The 22,982-nt window shown below is 39.9% G+C and overlaps 1 protein-coding gene across 1 annotated transcript in view; it reads right to left on the bottom strand.

Annotated features, from left to right (window-relative positions):
* spred1 (sprouty related EVH1 domain containing 1) overlaps positions 1-22,982 on the bottom strand; it is a 114,280-nt gene that overhangs the window by 43,414 nt on the left and 47,884 nt on the right. Inside the window, exons 2-3 of the mRNA XM_057858811.1 lie at positions 22,327-22,597; positions 775-943 (exon numbers count right to left, since the gene is read on the bottom strand). Of these exons, the coding sequence (XP_057714794.1) occupies positions 775-943; positions 22,327-22,597 (440 nt within the window). The remainder of the gene's footprint in view (positions 1-774; positions 944-22,326; positions 22,598-22,982) is intronic.

Below are 22,982 nucleotides of genomic sequence, written 5' to 3'. Positions count from 1 at the left end.
TGTATTGGGGCACATTAGGGACCAGTGCTTCTTAGTGTTTTATCCAGCAATGACTACTGAGCTAAAATTGACAGTTAGCATTATTAAGTTTTTATTTTACACCCTCATCACTCTACAGTGCTATGTTTTCACAGATTAAATAAAGCCTGTATGTAAGACACGTTAGCCACACATCGACAGTGGTCATAATTAACCTAACCCTCCGCAGGGCTAACGTTACGTGAGCGAGTGACAGTAACGTTAATCTTATTTATTAGCGCTTAGAGGTTTACTGCTTTAAGATGGCGACTGTTTACTAACGCCGCGGACTCTGTCATTTCGCATCTAGTTCAACATACATGTGATCTCTATGAGACGCATCAGACGCTACCTGCTACCACCGTAGCATCATGCGGGCTAGTTTTTAGCAACGTCGGCGTCGTTTGTAGCGGCTGTCGGCTGCAGTAAGTTTTTTTTTTTTTTTTTTAATTGCTTCTTCCTCTGCGCACGTGACATCAGCGCGTTGTCCCGAATTAATAGTAGTCCGAGCAAAATGTGATACTTAGAGCTGTCAAAATTAAACGATTACTCGAGGTGAATAAAATTACTCGGATCAGTTTTAAACGAGAGTTACTCGAGTATTCCTTTCAGCTGTGATACAGACAGCTGGCACTAACAAGATAACACAGGAGCAGGTCTTGCTCAGCATTTGGAAGTGTCCTTAATCACTAATCAGATCAATGTATCCTACATTGACTGCACGCCAACACACACGTGTCCAAAACAAGTGCCCACCTTTGCCGATGTCTTCAATGGCCCTGCGTATGCCCCGATCGAAGGCGCGAGCGTCGGCAGGGCTCTGGAAGGTCAGCCCGAACTTTTTGTCATTAATTCTCCAGTGGTGGAAGATTGGGTTGACCTTGTTGTACACGAGGCCCTCCTGCAGGACACATTCCAGTACAACCTAGAGAAAAAACAAAACAAAAACAAATGAAGAGTCAGATAAAAGAAGAACATTTTTTTGTTTTTTAAATCACCTTTAAATGCAATATGATGTAATTTTCTGGGAAATTTTAAAGGGAACCTCGGACTTCAAGACTTGTAGGCTCTAATAAGCCACAATTGTTCTGTTTTACCAAAATATGTCATTACAAACAAATAGGGCTGCAGCTATCGAACATTTTAGTAATCGAGTATTCAATTGAAAATTCTATCGATCAATCCAGTAATCAGATAAAAAAAATTTTAGGTAAAGAGCAATTATAAATATACATGAGAAAACAAGACATTTCACCTAAGATTGAACCATTTTCAGACAATCAATAGCCACGTTTACATGCTGACTTTTGTTCATACCGATTCAAATCATTCCGAATGGAAATTTTCAGATCAACTGTTTACATGTCACTTCATCTATTCCGATCCAGCGTTTACATGTGTCTGCCTTTATTCCGAAAGGACGTTTGACAACTGCCGTCTGACATGCGCAGATTAATCAAAACAAAGCGTCACGTTGCAAAACATGGAGATCGATAGTCAGATCAGCTGCTGTTTTAACTTTTCGAGTGGAAACAATGACACGCCGTTCATTTAAAAAGTTGTGTGGGTGCGCTGTGCGTGTGCTTGGAAGCCATGTTGCAAGTGACGTTACTTACGTCACCGAGTGACGTCACCACGTCAGTACGGAGCATGCGCAGAACGAACGCAACCAGACACCATTCCGCTTCCCTGTTTACATGATATAATTTTACTTCTAATCGGTTTGGGAAAAGGAATATTCCACCCCTGTGAATCGGAATGAAATTCCATTCGGTTTGGGCCTGTTCATTCCGAATGAAGTGTTTATATGGAACACATTTATTCGGTTTGAACAAAAATTCCGATTGTAATTGGAATATTTGGCTCCATGTAAACGTGGCAAATGTCTTTATTTTCGATGTACATTGTTGAAAACAGCAAACAATTGCATCTCAGACATGACTAGAAAAAAACCCGAACTAATTCACGGCTTTCACTCCAAAAAAACTTCCAGATCTTATTAAAAAAAAATCATATTTCTGACCAAAAAATGTCATTTCGCTTACAAACATCACTTTAAAAGTTAAATGTTTTCCCCACGTGTCTCAATTGAATTTGAGGCTATTTTTAAGTTCTAGTTAAGTTTTAGGTTAGTCTAAATTGTAAGTCCTGATAGGATTTTGAGTTTTTGCAGTGTTCAAAATAGGGCTGCAGCTATCGATTATTTTAGTAGTCGATTTATCGATGAACTACTTAATTCGAATAATCGGATAAGGAACATAAAAAAATTAAAATACCTGAGCTGAGCCTCAAACGGTATAAAAAAAAATTAATGAGGCAAAAGTCCGCTCGCTTAAATGCTATAAAATGCTAACTTTTTTTTTACAATGCTCTTAACAAATGGTTCAAATACATATGCCCACAAAAAACAGTTAAATAGACCTATAAACTAAATTAGAAATGCATTTAAAAAAAACATTAACAAAAACTTAGCTTATGTTGGTCCTAACAGAGAGCAGCTGGATTCAGCCATGTGAAATGAGGCACACTAGAGGGCAGTGTATCCATCCAAATCAATATAACTAAATGCAAACACTTTCGAAACAAACCATTACAACGCCACTATAATTCAATGAATACTCGAAGCAGCAAATTTAATTCGAATCTTTTTTTTTTTTCTAATCGAATACGCGAGTTAATCAATTAATCGTTGCAGCACTAGAAACAAAAATATTTCCCATGATGTAAAAAATCTATAATATTTAGTACACCTTTTGACCTACGGAGGCCACCATGTTTTAAGCGCACAATGGACGCTCGAGGTGATGACATAGATTAGCACTGTCATTGATTGTTGATTTATTGACCACATTAAAATATTTTTAGTATGTTCTGTCTGTATGCATCTAAACCAGGGGTCCTCAAATACAAATGTTGAAGGTCCACGATTATTGTTTTCATACAAGCATGGGTCCATTTATTAATGTCGGTCAAGAACAAGGTAGGTCGAAGGTGGTAAAGGTGGTTTTCTTTTGACCAAACGAAAATACAATGTACATTCTGATTAAATAAAAATAGATTAACAAAACATTTTTTTTACTTAAAATAAAAATTAAAAAAACATGCAGGTACAATGTTTACACATGTACACTAAATAATTGACATGATCTGTCAGTCATTAAGGTGCAAACAATAACTATTGACAGTACATTTTGTAACTGTAAAACACTGCTGTACAAAAAAGGAAACATGTGCAACTAGTACAGTACATGTTCACTTGTCCAGTACAAAAATGACAAGCTCTGTCATTAAGGTAAAAACATAACAATTATTGACAGTAACTTTAACTGTAAAACACTGCTCAATGACAGAAATAGCATTTGAGGGTCACAAAGCTGTTTACTGACATCATCAGCCAGTACTTCAATGCGTCTTGTGGTTGATGAATCTGAGAGTGAGATTTGTTGTCATTTCCTCCTTTTGTTTCCCTTTGAACATTGCTATCATCACTTTAGTCATACACTCTTTTATTATTTCTCCATTAGAGAACAGGTTCTGATGTTTGGCCAACACCCACGACACTGTGTTCACTCCGCTGCAATTTGTTGTTATGTCATAGATTTAACAATAACCTTGCTTGACTCTTGATATGACTGATTCAACCTGTTAATTTCTTGCCTTCTCCATTCTGATTTAGGAGGAAACTTATCTTCAAAATAGCTGGGCTATTTAACATAATGGCGTTTCACATTTTCATCAGAGCAACTGTCTTTAAGCATATTAAGCACATAGGTTTGGTACTTGCAGTTGGTCAAATGGGCGCATATTTGTCATTCCATTCCTCATTGAAACAGCGATTTTCGTTGTCCACTTTTCTTCTCTTGGCCATGCCATTTTGTTAGATTCTTCTACTGGTGGCATGTTAACAAACAGATTGCAAAGTGCCGGGTGCGACTCGTGTTTCACACTGCTAGCTAGCCGCACGTAGGCTCTCTCAGCCAATCAGCGCATCGTTGTCAGAGAGGACAACAGAAGTGGGAACATGGAAGATATTTGACTAAAAATGAAACTGAATTTAGTGATAGATAGGCGATTCAAACAAATGATATATGTTGGATTTTTTTTTTTTTTTCCCGTCCGTGGGTCCGCAGAGAGGTGTGACGTGGTCCGGTCGTGGACCGCGGTCCGCTAATTGAGGACCCCGGATCTAAACAAAAGAAGCTGAAAGCGCACGGTAGTACTTTGGGTGTCAAATTTGACTTGTAGATGTTTTGCCGGTGTATCACATTTTGGCACAACATCGTTTTTTTTTCCTACTCTCATTTTGTCTCATCCCGTCTTTCCTGTTAATTTTGCTTTTGCTGCTCATTTTTTGAAATATCGACAGTGCTGTCATGCTCATTAATGTTCCTCTTGGGTTCAAATTGAAAGGGTTGAACAGATTACATGTTTATGTCGCAAGAGTCATATTCTGGAAGCCCGGCAGCGTAACCATGTGACGTCACCGACCTGCGACGTCAACAAGAATGGTAAAACTAATTTTACAAATTGTTTAAAAACGAAAACATCAAGAGAGGTTTCAATATCAAATTATTTTATACTCATAATAACATTTATCTTTTAAGAACTACAAGTCTTTCTATCCTTGGATCCCTTTAACAACTGTTTGAAACATTTCAGTTTGAGGCAACCCGGTCATGGTGTACCCCAGTTCCTGCCAATGCTAGCTATGCACACCTGCAGCCATACTAATGATAAGCGATCCAGGAAACAGCTGGCTGGCTAACTGGAAGACATCAATGTTCAAACTAGGGCTGTCAAACAATTAAAATTTTTAATAGAGTTAATCACAGCTTAAAAATTAATTAATCGTAATTAATCGCAATTCAAACCATATATAATATATGCCATATTTTTCTGTAAATTATTGTTGGAATGGAAAGATAAGACACAAGGCGGATATATACATTCAACATACTGTACATAAGTACTGTATTTGTTTATTATAAAAATAAATCAACAAGATGGCATTAACATTATTAACATTCTGTTAAAGCGATCCATGGATAGAAAGACTTGTAGTTCTTAAAAGATAAATGTTAGTACAAGTTATAGAAATTTTATATTAAAACCCCTCTTAATGTTTTCATTTTAATAAAATTTGTAAAATGTTCAAACAAAAAATAAACTAGTAGCTTGCCATTGCTGATGTCAATAATTACACAAGTCTCACGGTGCTGAAACCCATAAAATCAGTCGCACTGAAGCGCCAGAAGAGGGCGACAAAACACCAAAATACACAAGTAACAAGTGGATATGACACTGTGCTGTCATTTTAATCTGTTTGAGCGGGGCATGTGTGTTAAATGCATCAAATATTTTAACGTGATTAATTTAAAAAAATTAATTACCACCCGTTAACGCGATCATTTTGCCAGCCCTAGTCCAAACAAAAAGACAGTCAGTCCTATTCTCTTTCTCTGTACTTGCATTCCAAAAAATAGGTGTTAATGGGGTTATTAGACAAATTTTCTGTATTTAGTCTCACCTCATTCACCGTAAAAACACCGATGAATATATTTTTGTTCTTTGGCTTGACCAGTTTGAATGTAAGACATTCATTCATTCTCACTTAACATGAGCATAGAAAGATAACACACAATAACTGTTGTTACTGAAACAGAACCAAAAAAAAACAACTGCATGCATTTTTTAGTTTATTTTGTAAAAAGTACTCAAAATAGTGTTGGGTTGTTATTATTTTTTTCTTAAATACAGATGAGTTGGAGGACAACGGTAGGACTATGTAGTCGGAGGCAAACAGTCAAAAGTGTGCGGTAGAAAGATGCTGTATTTCTTAAGCCTATTATTAATCAGCGCTACTGAGCCACCTCATGGCCTTCCTCTAGGGCAGATTAAGTGAAATGAGAGACGGCTATTACAGTCCTTGAGGTTTTGACAAACGTGCAGATGAATGGCTTAACGCGCCGTGAATGTGCAATTGTGGGGCGTGGCGGACTGCGCGAGCATATGCAAGTTTGGCACTATGAAAACCATCCATGGGCCATGTGCTGCGCTGACATGGTGTAAATTTCTTATCAGGGGGCAAGAGTCACAATGCAATACTTGCAACAATAAAAAAGGAAAGGTTGGGTTGAGTATGTTTTGGACCAGATAATATACATTATTGGATAACTATAACGGTGTCAGCTAATTATCAGAAAAGTATATGCTTCCAATTTAACGTTTTTAATGCATTCATTTAAACGCATCCTTTTTGACATCACAGCTTGTGAAATGTGCAGCTTGGAAACCTACTACTAGTTGATTGGTTGACAGAACTGTCCATCTTCTTTGGCAGCGCCTTTCACTCAGTTCATACAAATTGATGTATAAGACATGGCAGTAGAGACATGACTTATCAGTTTATGCTTTTCACCAAGATCCCACACATTTGATACCTCTCACACAGAACAACGACGTTGGGAAACGTTTAAAAAAAAAAAGGCTGCGAAAAGGCCAACAAGTAATCAAAGTGTAATTAAAGTAACATTAGGTAACTTTTCAGCCTTTATAAAATATTTTCATAACAGTCGTGATGATATGTCGACTGACAATTAGTTGAGTGACACCTTTTATATCCTGTGGGGGTCTGTATCGCTTTCATCGACAGTAATTAACTTTGAAGGCAGTGGCAGGAACCCTGTCACACAAAAAAACTACAAATGTGCAGACCAATTTACGGCATACTTTTCCCATTCGTTATAAAGACGGAAGTCGATGCTTTCGTGCAAATTCTGCAAAGATGGCAGAGCAACAAGAGACAAAAAGTTTTGCCCGCGGAGAGAAAAAAAAGGGAGGCTACCAGGATGCTCAAGAATAAACATTGGCCCGGCTTTCATTCGACTGAACTCGTCAGGGAGGGGTTTTAGCTATATATAATATGCTATTGTTTAGCTACAACTGAATTTGTTACCTTATCCTTCATCGTTCATTGTTATCGTTCATCCTTCACACAGCCACTGGAAACAGAAATGTCGTTTAATCCATCTGCAGGCGACTGGGAGATTATGATTTCACGACACTGCGCGGGTGTGCGCTGGTCCTCAAGGGAAACGTAGTCTTCTTTAAGGCTAAACACTACCGCTTTTGTCCATCGGAGTCGCTAAAATTGACCAAAACTGAAAAGTTACCTATTGTCGCTTTAAGAAACACCCTGATTTTCATGTTATATTTTTAACAGAACCTTACACTGTAACCAATTTGTTTGAATGCTTATTCTTATGTTGTCCTGCTGGTACTTAATGATGTTACACTATTTGAGTAGCTGACATAGTAGCTATCACACCAATATATGCAGTGAACTAAAGCTGTGATACTGATCTGAATCTAAAAGAATCATTTTGGCCAAATGTGGCTAATTTTTAAAACATTTTGGAGAATGTCTGGAAATTTTATACCATTGAACCAAAAGATTTGGAAGCTCATTGATATTGAACAGCATCTCTCAGTGTCTAGTGTCTACTGTTATTCAATACTACTAAATATCCTAAGGACAAGCCTAATCCTTGATCGATGTTGATTGGGAGACTTTTGTCAACACACGTTCTAAGTGGGCATGTGAAAAGAAACTACCGGAAGTCCTAACTAAAAAAAAAAATAATAATGGTGGAAAACACAGACAAGACTGAAAAAGCAGTTTCTACTGTTGCACCCCTCTTTCAAATAAACACCTGTTATTTAAGCCAAAAGAACTGTTGTGTTTGATGGAACAATATGTCTATATGCTGCCATAGCAGATTCATGGTGCATTAAACCCCCAAACTATTTTTACTTTGTCAGTTTTACCCTGGAAACCCCCGTTTCCAGACGTCGCACAAACGCTTTTGTTTCAACCCAGCCATAAAAAATGTAATCGTATTTATTATTCGAAATGTCTGTCATTTTTAGCTTAGAATCATTCACTGATGTCTAATATTTCGTTTAAAAAAAAAAAAAAACTTTAAAAATTTATTCAGTCGCGCATTTAATCAAATTTCGTCGAAATTAAAAATATGGTGTCTGTAAATAAGTCACGGATATCTACCTCCTAACTATCGCTTAATTGTATTTTTTTTTGTTACGGTCACATTTTCCCCAATAGTTTAGATAATTAATGATCAAACAAAGAAAATTAAAAAAAATAAAAATAAAAAAACATTTAAAATGGTCAATATTTGAAAAAGGAAATCTCAACCACTCCTCAATGTCTACGATTTCTGCATCACGACCCTTGTTATATTACCATGTTTCACCCATAAAATCCCCTAAAAATCCGGCTGTGGCCATTCACAGCTGTGTCTTGACACTTAGGGGCTGTTTACACGGTGACTCTCCGAGAATACGAAAAATTTCAAATTTGCATTTGCGTCCCCATTTGAACAATGTCCTAATTCCGCATGAAAACGATGTAGTATTCATGCCAGGCCCTAGGGGGCAGTGCAGATTTACAGGGCGACAGAGAATGATGCACTTTGACCCCACCAAGCGCCCTCAGCCCGGAAAAAATATGCCCGCCCACTCGAAGCAATGTAATTTTTTCCTTTGTTCAAAAAGGCACAAAATTTGAAACGTTCAACATATTTAAAAATATTATTAAAACAGTAAATTAAAGCCGACATTCCGCCATATTTGGTGTTTTTAATGTTTAGTAGCACCGCTTCGCACACGCAATGTGACGTGTACGAGTGCTGACTTTAACGGCGCGGTCTCGCGCTGCAGGAGCCTTTGATATGCATGCTGAGGAAGCCCCCCTCAAACCCCCGCAATCGGATTCTTCCACTTTGGAGGCAGGATTCAGAATTTTTCGTCTTTGCCTTCCATTTTCGCCGACACCATATGTACGCGAGGCGAGTCCGCTACTCAGTCATTGCATCTTTGTGTCGCAGAATCGCCATGTAAACTGCCCCTTTAGTGATACATGCTACATGGAGTTTTTGGATCGAAAAGAGGCAAGTACGCGATACCTCGTTAAAATTGTGGCGTCTTTAATTCTGCTCTCGCCTCCAGTTAGGGTTTTGCTGTTTCATTTTTTCTTTTTCTTTCCAAAATGCCCTCCTTTTCAAAATTTTCTTCCCCTAGAAAATTGAGATTTCCAATGATGTATCACACATGCATATCGCACAATTTTGAGATTTGGCCGAATTGGGGGTCTCAGAGCGGAACTTCAAATCACCTGATTGTTTCCGCCATATATATTATACATATCAATTTTAAAAAATAAATAAAAGACCTAGCTCTCACCAGTGTATCACAATTTTTTTCCCCCCTACCATTCAAAGAAAAGACGGACCAAGGGTTAAGCTGGAGGAATGAAAGGAAGAAGAGCGATGTACACTATGGAGGATGGGGTGGGATCAGGTGATAAAAGGGAGGAGGATGGGGTGTCTGTGCCTCTGGGGCTGATTGTGGAGGGCGAGACTGAATGGAGCCGGAGCAGGTAAGATGAGCGTCACATGGTGAGGCTTGCACAAACACAGGAGGAAGTATCGCGTGTTGTTAAGAAGGATGATACTCAACGTCGCATTCCACAAACCAATCTTTGAAGGGACGGAAATGACAGGAGGCAGGAGATGTTGCACGTGGGGCACAGAGATGGTGTGGGAGGTGCAGTGTGCCGATAAACAGACATGGAGGAAGATGGTGATATTCTTTGAACTCTAGCTTTATAAGGCGCTTGCAAATAAAACTGTCATGGCAAAGAAACAGTAAATGGGATTGAGAGGATGGCTTTGATGACTAACACAGTCAATGGCATCCAATGAGTTAAAGAGGAACTACATTCCTCGCCAAACAATTGCCGGTATGAGATTCTGATGGTATGATAACCTTAAACGGGAAGCTCTGAATTATGGACATTAGGCTTAATCTTTGAGTTAGCGGGGGTTTATTTAGTCGGCGAAGTTGATTTCATCAAAATCCATGCAGTTAGTTAGTTAGTCATTAGTTTCAGGGCTCCGGAGTGGCTAAGCTAGGGCAAGTCAATGAGCCCGTCCTAGCATCCCAAGATTCATCCATCCATCATGAATTACGGCAGTTTGGTTTGACAATTGTTTTGGCCACATGGGTATTTTGAACAACGATCTGCATTTCGAATTTATTTGACTATGTTAGATCTGTTATTATTGTTTTTTATTGGCATGCTAGGAAGGGACCATTGACTCGCGCTAGCTTAGCCACTCCGGAGCCCTGAGAGTATTAAATACCGTGTTGGCCCGAATATAAGACAGCCCTGATTATAAGACGACCCCCTCTTTTTCAAGACTCAAGTTTGAAAGAAGACTTTTTGAACACCAAATTAATTTTTATACAGAAAATAATTACAGTACATCCGAAACAAATGATTATAGCAATATACAGTATTTGAAAGAAAAAGCATGTTATTTTGCCTCATTCAAATCTTAATATCTTAACATTTAAATAAGTAAACTAAAGTGCAATCACATTCGTAAATGAATGGCTTCTGTAAAATTGCAATAACTGCATTAACCATCAAAGTGAAGTCTAACTGTAACTGTAGTCCTGAAACAAATCTGAATAAGGAAAAACATTGCAATAAAATAATGCAAGCTGGTTAAACTTGAGAGTAGCTGAGATCTGTCATGACAGATCATCGCTTCAATGATATCCGGCGCCATCTAGCGTCGTGAATGGGGAGAGTAGCTGAGATCTCTCATGACAGAACATTGCTTCAATGATATCTGGTACCATCTAGCGTCGTGAATGGGTAAAATGTCTAGACTGCGAATACAAGACAACCCCCTCTTTTTCAGTCTTATTTCAATGCAAAAAACGTATTCTTATTCTTCTTATTCTTATATTCGGGACAATACGGCACTAACAGACAGCACGGAATTTGTTGAAATCAACTCCACCGACTAATTAAACCCCCACCAACTCAAAGCTAAAGCCTAGTGTCAAAAACTCAGAACTTCCGGTTTAAACAAAAATATCACAGTTTCACGGTATTGTAATTACAGCTCTAAAATGTTTTGAGATTTCTGGGTTACAAAACAAACTTTTTTCCATTCAACAGGATTTTTATTTTTCAAAACAATATCTTAGCAAATTGGAATATAAGTATCATGTGAAGTTAAAAAAATAAATAAATAAATGAAATATTCTAAATTAAATCTGCATGCTAATTAGCAACATTATCTGCCTCGTTAACAGGCTTACGTTACAGTATATTTTACCACTGCTAGACACACTACACACTCTTGTAGCTAGTGGGAAACATTCATGATAGCGTTTACTAACCTTTAATATTGTACAAATGTGAAATCATATTGGAGATATTGCCTTCTCTGTAAGCCACCCCCCGCAAACATGTTTTACATGTCGGTTGGCCCACCTACACCGAGGCTGTAACTTTCCTGTACCCAAGGTATTCCCATAGCAGCGACTTTGTTTTCTTCAAAGGGGGAAAAAGTTCAGGTGTTTCATGTCCTCCACCCAACGTGCGGCACAGCTGACTGACTGACACTGAGCAACAACTTGAGGGGGAGGGGTGAGCCCTGCATTTTTGGGACATAGAAAATAGCTAATACCGTAGCAGCGGCATGACGGAACATTTTTAGCATTTTTTAAACTTTGACGTTTTCATAACACGGTATACCTTGAAACCGGTAAACGGCACATGCCTAGCCTGCGCTAATCAAAATACTATTTTGATTAAAATTAGGGCTGTCAAAATTATCGCCTTAACGGGCGGTAATTTTTTAAATTAATCACGTTAAATATTTGACGAAATTAACGCACATGCCCCGCTCAAACAGATTAAAATGACAGCAGTGTAATGTCCGCTTGTTAATTGTTTTTTGCGGTTTGGCGCCCTCTGCTGGCGCTTGGGTCCAAATGATTTTATGGGTTTGGGGAGTGAGCATGGTGTAATTATTGACATCAACAATGGCGGGCGAGCTAGTTTATTTTTTATTGAAAATGTTTACAAATTTTAATAAAACGAACACTTTAAGACGGATTTTAATATAAAATTTCGATAACTTGTACTAACATTTATCTTTTAAGAACTACAAGTTTTTCTATCCATGGATCGCTTTAAGAGAATGTTAATAATGTTAATGCCATCTTGTTGATCTATTGTTATAATAAACAAATACAGTACTTATGTACCGTATGTTGAATGTATATATCCGTCCTGTGTCTTATCTTTTCGTTCCAACAATAATTTACAGAAAAATATGGCATATTTTATAGATGGTTTGAATTGCGATTAATTGCGATTAATTAATTTTTAAGCTGTAATTAACTCGATTAAAAATCTTAATCATTTGACAGCCCTAATTAAAATACTTATTCCACAAGGACAATAATAAGAGTAAGCGTTAAAGAGGGGCGCCATGTTTGGAAACATTATTAGCTGCAGAACTGTTACGACAGTATAGTGTTTCCTGCCACTGCTGCACTACTAATTTGTGTCCGCTGACAAATTTAAAGAGCGATGGATTTCGCAGCTCAAATACACAGTAATATTTGCAGTCTATGGCATCCGTTATTTGTGTTACATGAACAAAACAGTTACGCACATTTAAAATAATCGTTTAACATCTTGGCTTTAGTACGCTTGGATTCTGTGATCATTCAAGACTTCATCTGAATGTTTTTGGTGCCAAGGCACAGAACAAATGCCACAAAAAACTGTCACCATCTATTGTGTTTACGGAGTCACAAGCTAGTCACATATGCAACATTATGGTGCTCAGAATTTGCAAGCTAGATGACACCGATAGTCTTGCAGATAATAAACCACATTTGGATGGCAAAGCTGAATAAACAAGCAACATGCACGTATCAAGAGAGCGCGTGCGCAGGAGACGGTCCTCGCACGAAAGAAAAGCTACTTTTTGATGAGCCAGGAAGGCGCCACCCTCACAGCTGTGAGCAATCCTAGGGAGGCTGAGACGAGTGAGGCGGCAAGCTCAGCTCGAGATCTGACACAAATCTGTAAGCCAGTGTCGTAAGAACTCGTCAACCAATTAGGTCGTTTTTTTTAAAGTGAGTAGGAATGATGAAGGGGGGGGGGCTATATGAGAGCCAGCTGAGTCATCACCAGTACACTCTGTGCCGCATCACTGCGCATCACAGTCACCCACCACCACCACCTCTGTTCTTCGATCTGGCTCCGCCTGTTTACCGTGTTTTGACGGAATATATTTTCCCCACGATGTCTTTCTCCATGCACTCCCAATAACATCACCGCTATTAGGTCATTACACTCACCCACGAGTGGTGTTCTCAGGTTTTTAAGGGTGAGGTGCTGATTTTAAAGTGCTGTAAATAAAATATTATCCGTGCATTATATCTACAGTGCCCTCCATAATTATGGGCACCCCTGAAAAAGATGTGTTTTTTAGCTTCTAATATATATTTTTTAATTCAAATAATACGGGACCTTCATGGGAAAAAAAGAGAAAAATCCAACCTTCAATACAAGTGCATTCATTCACTGGGGGGAAAAAAATCCCACATAAAGAAATAATTATTTGACATCAAATAAAGTGTGTCACAATTATTAGCACCTCTGGTGTTAATAATTTGTACAACCCCCTTTTGCCAACAAAACAAGGTCTGGGGACTGAGATTGCCATGGGAGGAGCTTGATTTTGTGTCTGGTGAACCATTTCTGTGTAGATTTGGCCATATGTTTAGGGTCATTGTCTTGCTGAAAGACCCAGTGACGACCCATCTTCAGCTTTCGGGCAGTGGGCAACAGATTTTGATTTAAAATGTACTGGTATTTGAAAGCATTCATGATGCCATGCACCCTAACAAGGTTCCCAGGGCCTTTGGAAGTGAAACAGCCCTACAGCATCACTGACCCACCCCCATACTTCACAGTGGGTATGAGGTGCTGTCTACACGCCAACAAGCTGTTTGGGAGGCATGCACGGAGAAAACCTTTCCTCACTCACAATCATTAACGTAAACGTCTGGAGTTCGGCAAGCGGTATTGGGGCTTAAACTGAGACCGTGTGCTTTGGTCAGATGAGACCCAGATTGAGCTTTTTGGCAACAAACACTCTAAGTGGGTCTGGCGTGCCATGAAAGATGCGCATGCTGAAAAGCACCTCATACCCACTGTGAAGTATGGGGGTGGGTCAGTGATGCTGTGGGGCTGTTTCGCTTCCAAAGGCCCTGGGAAAGTTGTTAGGGTTCATGGCATCATGAATGCTTTGAAATACCAGGACATTTTAAATCAAAATCTGTTGCCCTCTGCCAGAAAGCTGAAAATGGGTCGTCACTGGGTCTTTCAGCAAGACAATGACCCTAAACATATGGCCAAATATACACAGAAATGGTTCACCAGAAACAAAATCAAGCTCCTCCCATGGCCATCTCAGTCCCCAGACCTTGTTTTGTTGGCAAAAGAGGGTTGTACAAAGTATTAATAGTAGGGGTGCTAATAATTGTGACACACATTATTTGATGTCAAATAATTTTTTCTTTATGTGGGATTTTTTCCCCACTGAATGAATACACTTATATCGAATGTTGGATTTTTCTCTTTTTCAATTAAGGTCCCATATTATTTGAATAGAAAAAAAAATATTAGAAGCTAAAAAACACATCTTTTTTCAGGGGTGCCAATAATTACGGAGGGCACTGTACAATAGAATAATGCCACAAAAAAAAAAAACACCCTTCCATAAAAATATCAGATTGCCATTTCCAAAGCTGAAACTAAGAAATTGCATATTGGCAAACAAACAGCGACAAACTCAAATTGATGAAAACAAAACATAATCCCACTATGTCGACAACTTTAGTCAACTCACTGATGGTTTCAAACAATACTGTGGTAAGAGGAACAGGTAATATCATGCCTTACTAGTCTTATATGACTAACATTAGTCGTCTGTGGGTTCGTCTGCGGTGGTTGTTTGTCTTGGACTTGCCGCTGTTGTTGCGCTGATGCCCTCAAACAGTCTGCAGAGCTGCAGCACATGCCAGGCACCCAGGCACTGGGTGGCATCCTGACAGACCTACATATGGCTACGTGTTTGTTGTGGTGACTAGGGGTAGAAGCTGGCGGCAAGCGGGGTGTTTTACCACTTCCCAGAACAGTCGTCGGGGTCTCTGAGCCATGTGTATGCCCCAGCCTGTACGACAGCATTCCCGTCACACCCTTTCCTGTGCCACACACATACATACTTATACACTCATAGGCCTTGAACACAAAATACATAAAATGTTTTCAGTCAAAGGCAATTCAGACGCCAGGCAGCCTACAAGCCGCCAATGTCGAAGAATTAAGAGGCCACCAGAGTCTCTACGTCACTATGCTGGCCACAGCCTTCTGACATCACTTTCACACTTTCATTACCAGAGTCTGGATTATCCAACATTTACTCCATCACTTTTACATCCACAACACAGCTCTTGGAACAAGCAGGTCACAAGCTTAACGGCAATCGCCTTAAGGATTAAGAAGGAGATGCTATTTCGTTGATTGCAAGGAAGAAAGACCGTGACAATGCGAGATAACGACACTTTAAATATCAGTTTTGTTTGGCTTGATAAATGTCAACAAACAGACAAGAAAGCCACTAGCAAACAAGGGACATACTGTATTTCCAGCTAACACCAAGATGTTTCGAGAAAGCACGGAACATTACAGTTGCATTAATGTATTACTAGTTTGGACAAGGCCTGTAAAAGTCAGCTTTTTCATTCCTATTTTTGTCTATTGTACAGATATTGAGGTGTTGAAGATGTGAAAATTTTCTTGGCCTAAGAAACACATGACAACACCTGTGTGTATAATGCTATTCTGCAATGTGTGGTCTGAAGTTAAAACACAACACTTTTCCTTTAGTGGAACTAATGAATTCCACGGGGATCTTCTGCCTTAAAATAAATGTATATGAAAATGGACTGATTGTAAAATGGACATATCAAATCATAGACATGAATAATTTTGAATCAGGGGTATCCAACTCTGGTCCTCAAGAGCCCCAATCCAGCTTGTTTTTCATGTCTCCTTCCTTTAACGCAGTTATCCCCAACCACCGGGCCGAGGACTGGTACCGGTCCGTGGCACATTTGCTACCGGGCCGCAGAGAAATAATAAATCATTGTTAACGACCGCAATCTGGCCTGTGCCACCTGACACATCAATATGCCTGTTCACTCCATTGACTTATCAGAGTAGAGATTTGTGTACGTCGTCGTCTAGTGGTTGGCCAACATTACTGGGGTGTTCAAGCAATGTAAACAGTAACGTTAGCGGCTGTTGGCTGTGTGCTGCTGGCGGCGGCGTCTTTGGACAGCTTTTTTTACTGGGAAAAGGCCACTTGCTGAGCCAGAAGAGGAGCCTACAACCATTTTGCATAATATGTCACTAAAAGCTAGCAAACAAGGCAACAAAAGCGAATATGCACTGAGAACATCGTGGCGAACCGTATTGCTAAAGCTAAGAAACGCTTCATGGGAGAAGAACTTATTATTACCATTATTCCTTCGATCAAGGATATTTGCTCTTAAGTTTTAGATGAGGCCGCTGCTTAAAAAAAAAAAGGAGGACTCAGCGTTTGGTGAGTTACATTTTCCCCTGCACGTAATGTTTGTTTTTTAGCCCTGTCGTGTTATTTTATATTTAGTGTAATTTTTTGCCACACATTACCGGTCTGTGTAAAAAAGGACCACATTACACCGGTCCATGGTGCAAAAAAGGTTGGGGACCACTGCTTTAACATACCAATACAATAGAGTCAATCAACTTACATGACGACACTGGCCCTTGATTTTTGGCCTAGAGCAATAAAAAATGTTTTTTTCTCCTTCTGTGATATTCCAAACTTTATTTTAATAGCATATGTGTAAAAGAAGAACAGACTTGGAAAAAGCCCCATATGTTGTAGACCAAGACAAGCTAGCATTCAAGTCAATGAACCCTTCAAACCTGGTGCAGCAAATTAAAACCAAGCACACAAAATTAACTAATTTGCTCCCAAAAATGTATAAATACGTTCTATTTTTAATTGTTTCAGTGTCCCAAAGATGTATTTATACGTCTTTTACGTTCTTTTTTTAACAAGAGGCATCTCTGGGTTCTGATTCAATTTAGCTCCAAAGCACAAAGCTGAAAATCCATTTTAAAGCAATAAAACTGGCCACTGGAGGGCAGTAGCGCATTTGGTAAGACCCGCAACCCGATTCAACGGCAAGGAACAGTCGGGCCGCACGGCCGGGGCACCAGCGGAAAACGACCGAATGAAAATCCAGGAGGCTGATGACCGAGCAGAACAACCTAGGGGACGCCCAGGATGCCAGGCGCTGGATGACCGAGCAGAACAACCGGGACCTCCAGTGCAGCGGACGATGCCGTTGAGTCCGTGCTGCTCGCCGAGCAGACCCCGCAGAGACTCAAAAAAAACATCTTTATGAGACAGGCGGCAATGAGGGAAAACTTTACACGGCTGTCGCGTCCACAACAGTGTCATCTCCCAGTTAGTTATGTGTAAATAAATTGTTACTTTTCTATCAAAAGCTGTTTGTTGGTTCCATGTTTATATAGCAATAGAACAGAATTTTCTGTGGGCCTTGCAAAATCAGTCAAAACCGAGTAAAACGGCCGAGAGCGAAGGGCTGCACCGGTGAAAATGCCTGGGAGTGAATGAGCTAATATTGGCATCAATTCAACAAATTTGAGTGCATTGAGAGGACACAGTATAGTTGCTAAAACTATTTCTAAGGAATTGCTGAGAACTAAGCTTGCCTGCCACCAGATAAATTTGCTGTAGCTACATTTAAAAGGGTAGCAAAGGCTCCTTTGTCGGCTAACACAGACACCAGGTAACATTGAGACCCGATGGTTGGAGAGGATGGAAAAAGTCAGTGCAATTTGCATTTCAGCCTTTTAATTTTTAAACAGCAAACTCCTGTTTTGCATCATTATCCTAAACTTTTTCAGAGCCACATGTTTAACAAGCTAAACGAGTCGGCTCCTTTGAAGCGCATCGCTCCCAAGCTTCTCTGGCAAGATCAAAGGTTGTTAGCTTGTCATCGTTAACTTTAACAAACAAACTGCAGCTGCCCTGGTGAGTAAGAAAAGCAGCAGGAGGAAAGGTGAAAGGCTGTGCATGATCGGATTGTGGTATTTCTATAAAATGCTGTGTCTATTTATTTTTTTAATTGGAAAAAAAAAATCTGCGATGGACTGAGGGCGCGAAGTTTTAGGCGTGAAGTAGCGAGGGATCACTATACGTCAGAGAGGGATAGGGCATTACTTGACCAGAATGGATGACATCAAAGAGTGGGTGGGGGATAAGGTGACTCAAGGCCAAAAATAACACTTTTACTCAGAATATATTATTGAGTAATGACTGTGATTAATGAATTGTAGTTGTAATAAGCGACATATCAAATGTAGCATACAGCATATACAGTACTCTATTTTCATAAATTAAGAGTTGGGACACATTTTGGAAGCTGGTGATGTGTTACAGGCCACTTCTGCCTCGGAACGTCACAGCTCAATCTTGAATGCGATACACTCCAAAGTGCAATAATGAAAGACTGTCTCATGATTTTCGGACTAAATTTGTTCTCATGTTTGTACGTTACATACCACACGTGAGGTAATGCCTAATGCTGATGAAATATTTTCAGACACACATTTATTTGGTACCAATTACAAGAGTGAGCATGTGTTTCCATCATATATTTCGTTTTTGGAACTACATAGGTTTCCCACATCCTTCATTCATCATACTCTGCTACTGAGTAATCTGCCCTTCTCCCAGATGATGTAATCATGCATCACGCAGTTCACTCCTATTTTCAGATACCTGCGCCACAGAGGCAAGTTGAGAATGCTTCCAGGCTGAGTGCCTTTGAGAGTGACAGAAGCACAGTGGATGGTGAAGAAGTAGTTCCAACATTTTCAATTTGTTGTATATAAGAGGATGAATGATGATTAAATGGAGAGAATATGTACGAAAAATGTACCTCGGAACTTCTAAAGATGAACGCAAATTATTCCGGATACAGGTTGACTTCTTTTTTTAAGTAAAAGTGAATTAGTTGATCATACAACCTTAACTTAACCAGCTGCCTTATAAATGAGTAAATAACATACCATCTTACAACAAGCACGGGATATCACCCACCAAAAATTGACATCTCGCAGACCAATAACTTCGGCAGTTCTTGTTGAAATAACAGCAAATGTATTAACTGAACATATAGAAATGCACTTGCGCATAATTTTTTAAAATCTAAAGACAGTAGTATTAGGTAACCAAGCCAGAGAAAGCCGAGTACGTCTTTCCAGTTTGTGACTAAAGAGACCGATCGCAAAGGATGATGACAATTTCTGTCATGTGTCCGACAAGTGTTGCAAAGAGGTTGGGCCGCGCATAGGCCTGTCGCGATAACAAATTTTAGTGTGCGATACTTTATCTCATAAATTATTGCGATATTATTGTGCCCCCCCAATTTTCTTTTTAAACCAATTTACAATAACACAGTGAGAATACAGTATATATTAATAGATCAAGTAGACCCATTTAAACACGATAAATGTTTACTCTTAAATTCAGAAATACTTTTAAAGGGTATGAAAACGCAAAAGGGGTGTCAGACATCAATAGAACCGTTATGTGCCAAGATAACAAATATTGATAAAGTTAACAAAAAATCAATCACATTAATGAGCAATTATCGAAAATAGATCGAAAATGACGAACATTTCCGAAAGTGTTCCGGAAACAGCCGAATGGGGCGGAGACGTCATAACAAGGAAACAAAAGGTCGAGGCAGGTGCCATCGTTGTTTATCGACGAGAGAGTTGCGTTCGTGTTTTAGCAAAAAAATCGCTAAAATGGTTCAAACCTGTCATGCTATGTGGTTTACAAATAGCCATTTGCCGCAATGTAGTACCCATGAGTTCCCGAACGCGAGAAAAAGAGCTGGACTACGCAGACAATGAGTAAAGTTCGTCAGTGCTAAGAGGGCTAATTTTGCAGACCCAGCCTCCGGCACGGTTTTGTGTGGTGCGCATTTTACACCTGAAAGCTATACGAACTACAGGCAAATGAAATCAGGTTTTGCAAAGAAATTGCTGCGGAAAGCAGATGCGGTGCCCGGTGAAAGAGGACGATGACTGGCTCTGATGAGACCACCTCACCACCCCAGGCAAAGCAAAGGAGGGAAATGGCCAGAGTGAGTACTCTTTTATAATAAAAAACATATCATGCATTGGATATAGGACTGGACACATGTATAAATTATCGCTCGTAAAATATATAGAACAAATCCTCTAATCCCATTCATATTTGTGTCGGTTGGAAGAGCGAAACCGATGATAGCATATTAAATGATAATTATTCTATACATTACTTTATTTTGCGGTCACGGTGTATCAGCTTCACAAAAAGAAATGCAAAACAAACCATTCGGTGATTCTGTTGCCGCCGGTGTTTCATCAGTGTGATTGCTCCCCTCAATGATCCTTTCATTAGGCTGCATTGGCTTTCGTTTGGGCTCAAATTGATAACCCAAAACACCAAAGAAAGGTTCATAACTCTCCTCGTCACCATTAGAAGAATGTTCGTTACGTCGGATTCGTCGCTGCAAATAGAAACAAAATTGTCCGCCATCATCGCCGCCATTCAGTACTAAGCACTGAGCCGGTTGTTTCCCTATAGTGACGTCACACACACAATATGCTAGACTTCCGGCATCTTGGGGGCGGGTCCTTTTAGCTTGACAATCGACCTAATTTCTGTCATTTTCTTGGTGTTGTGATGTGTGTAATTGCACGAAGTGGCATGATATGAATTCAAAAGGCATGCGTTGATGGATAAATGATGGAATATTAGCATTTCCCCAGGTGTTGTCATACCCTTTAAGAAATCACAACTAAAAACAATAGACTATGCCTCTTTTAAGTAATAGGCAACAATATTTACACCGCACAGAAACACAGAATAAATAAAATGTCTTTTTCAAGAAAAAAATTAAATTGTACTGAATAACTTAAGCATTTAGGCAAATGAAAACTTTTCCCCCTCATAGCTTCATCTATGGCGTTCTATGTGTAATATTCTGATTGGATGTTTTCCGAGGCACCCTGAAGCGCAACGTCGTATGTTTGATATCATTGCCAGAAAAACACACATAATAGGACAGCATAAAGCTTCCTTTTTAATGTTGTCCTTATAACGTTCTGCTGCATCAAAAATCACTTTGTGACTTTCCACCTCCATGATGGAGTGTTCTTCGTCCACGTTCACTGGTTAAACCGTGAATGAGCAAATGGGCTGTTGACTCCAGGCCCGGCTCCGCCCATTTTGACGGATGGGTCCCCGGCAAAAATAACAACTAAACCATCCGGCGGGCTCCGGCATGCCAGATGGTCCGCAGTCAATTCGGAGCACTGATGCGGCTGGTATATGTTGAACAATATGATATAATGGGAACGGATTGGCTCCGGCGCCATTTTTTGCCGGGCCCAGAACGGAGATACATTTTGAGTTGGTAACAAGGAAGCTGAACTTTTAACAGCACGTCTGGCGCACGCGCACGTGCACACGAGGCGACAAATCGCAGCGGAAAAATGACCGCCTTAATTTTTATTTACCGTGCGATAAATTGAATTATTGCATATTGCAGCAGGCTTAGCTGTGCAATACGTCGGTCAAGTAATGCAATGTAGCTGCATTCGTGCCTGTACGTAACACTGAATGTAGTAAAACATGACTGGTTGAGGAAGCTTCTCTAGTAAGTTTTCTAGGAGGATATCGAACTACAAATTGCAGGGCATCTGGAGCTGGGGGACTTTAGAACTTCTACTGTCTAAACCACAATGGTGTAACACATATATAGTACATCACTGACGCAAGTACAGTATCTATTCAGTCAAACCAGGCATGGAGTCAATGATTAGGTCTAAAACAAGCACCATTGTGGCTAAGAATTATCACTGAAGTAAGGGTTCCATTTTTTTCTTCTGAGTATTTCATAAACGGATACCAGGAGCAGCTGCTTCAGTGGTATCCTTCGTACCAAGAACCAACCACACGGCTAAAGAAAAAACAGGGCAATTTGTTCTGGAAGTTGAAGGAAAAGATTTAAATCATAACTATAACTGTGAAAACACAAATGTCCTCCTTCCCACTGCGTTCATCTCAAACATACGACACCATGAATTAAATCCACAGCAGCTGTGTGATCAACTTCCACCCAAATCTCAAAGGAACGTTTCCAGCATCCTGTGGAGTCTGCAAAGGGCGATCTACAAATTCTCCAAGCTCAAGTGTTCCTTACCAGCTTGTCTTTGAGCCGCTCCCCCTTTATGTAAAACTCCACCGCCGTGGGACTGGGACTGGGACTTGGGCTGGGTGTCGGACTGGGGCTACAAGGGCTAAGGTTGCCGGTGCTGCCCCGGGTTCCGCCACTGTGGGCGCTGCCGCTGTCCTCCGCCTGGCTGACCTTGTAGACGGTAACACAGCTGAGGCCGCCACCGCCTAGGGGAAGCCACCCTCCACTGGAATCATCCCGCGTCATGACCACTGCTCTCACACGCGCATAACTGTCACTGCAAAAAGAGGGAGAAAGCAAACATAAGTATCTTAAAGACTGACTGTCAGAACTGCAAATATGAACACATTGAAATTAAATGCACTTTTAACACTGTTGCTGTTGGGTGTAACCCCTGCAGCACTAATTTATGCATAGTTGAAGGTAGGGAGACTAGTGCTGCAACGACTAATCGATTAACTCGAGTAATTCCACTAGATAAAAAGCTTCGAATCAAATTTTGCTGCTTCGAGTAGTCGTTTAATTGGAGGAGCATTACAATTGTTTGTTTTGAAAGTGTTTGCATTTAGTTTTTGTTTTTGTTTTTATTTGGGTGGATACACTGCCCTCTAGGGGCGACAGTGAATATGACATCACTCATTTCACATGGCTGAATCCAGCTG

This window comes from Corythoichthys intestinalis, chromosome 15, assembly GCF_030265065.1.
Source record: "Corythoichthys intestinalis isolate RoL2023-P3 chromosome 15, ASM3026506v1, whole genome shotgun sequence".
In the NCBI taxonomy this organism is placed as follows: Eukaryota; Metazoa; Chordata; class Actinopteri; order Syngnathiformes; family Syngnathidae; genus Corythoichthys; species Corythoichthys intestinalis.
Note: the sequence above shows the minus strand (reverse complement) of the source record. Positions and strands in the feature narration are given on the sequence as shown.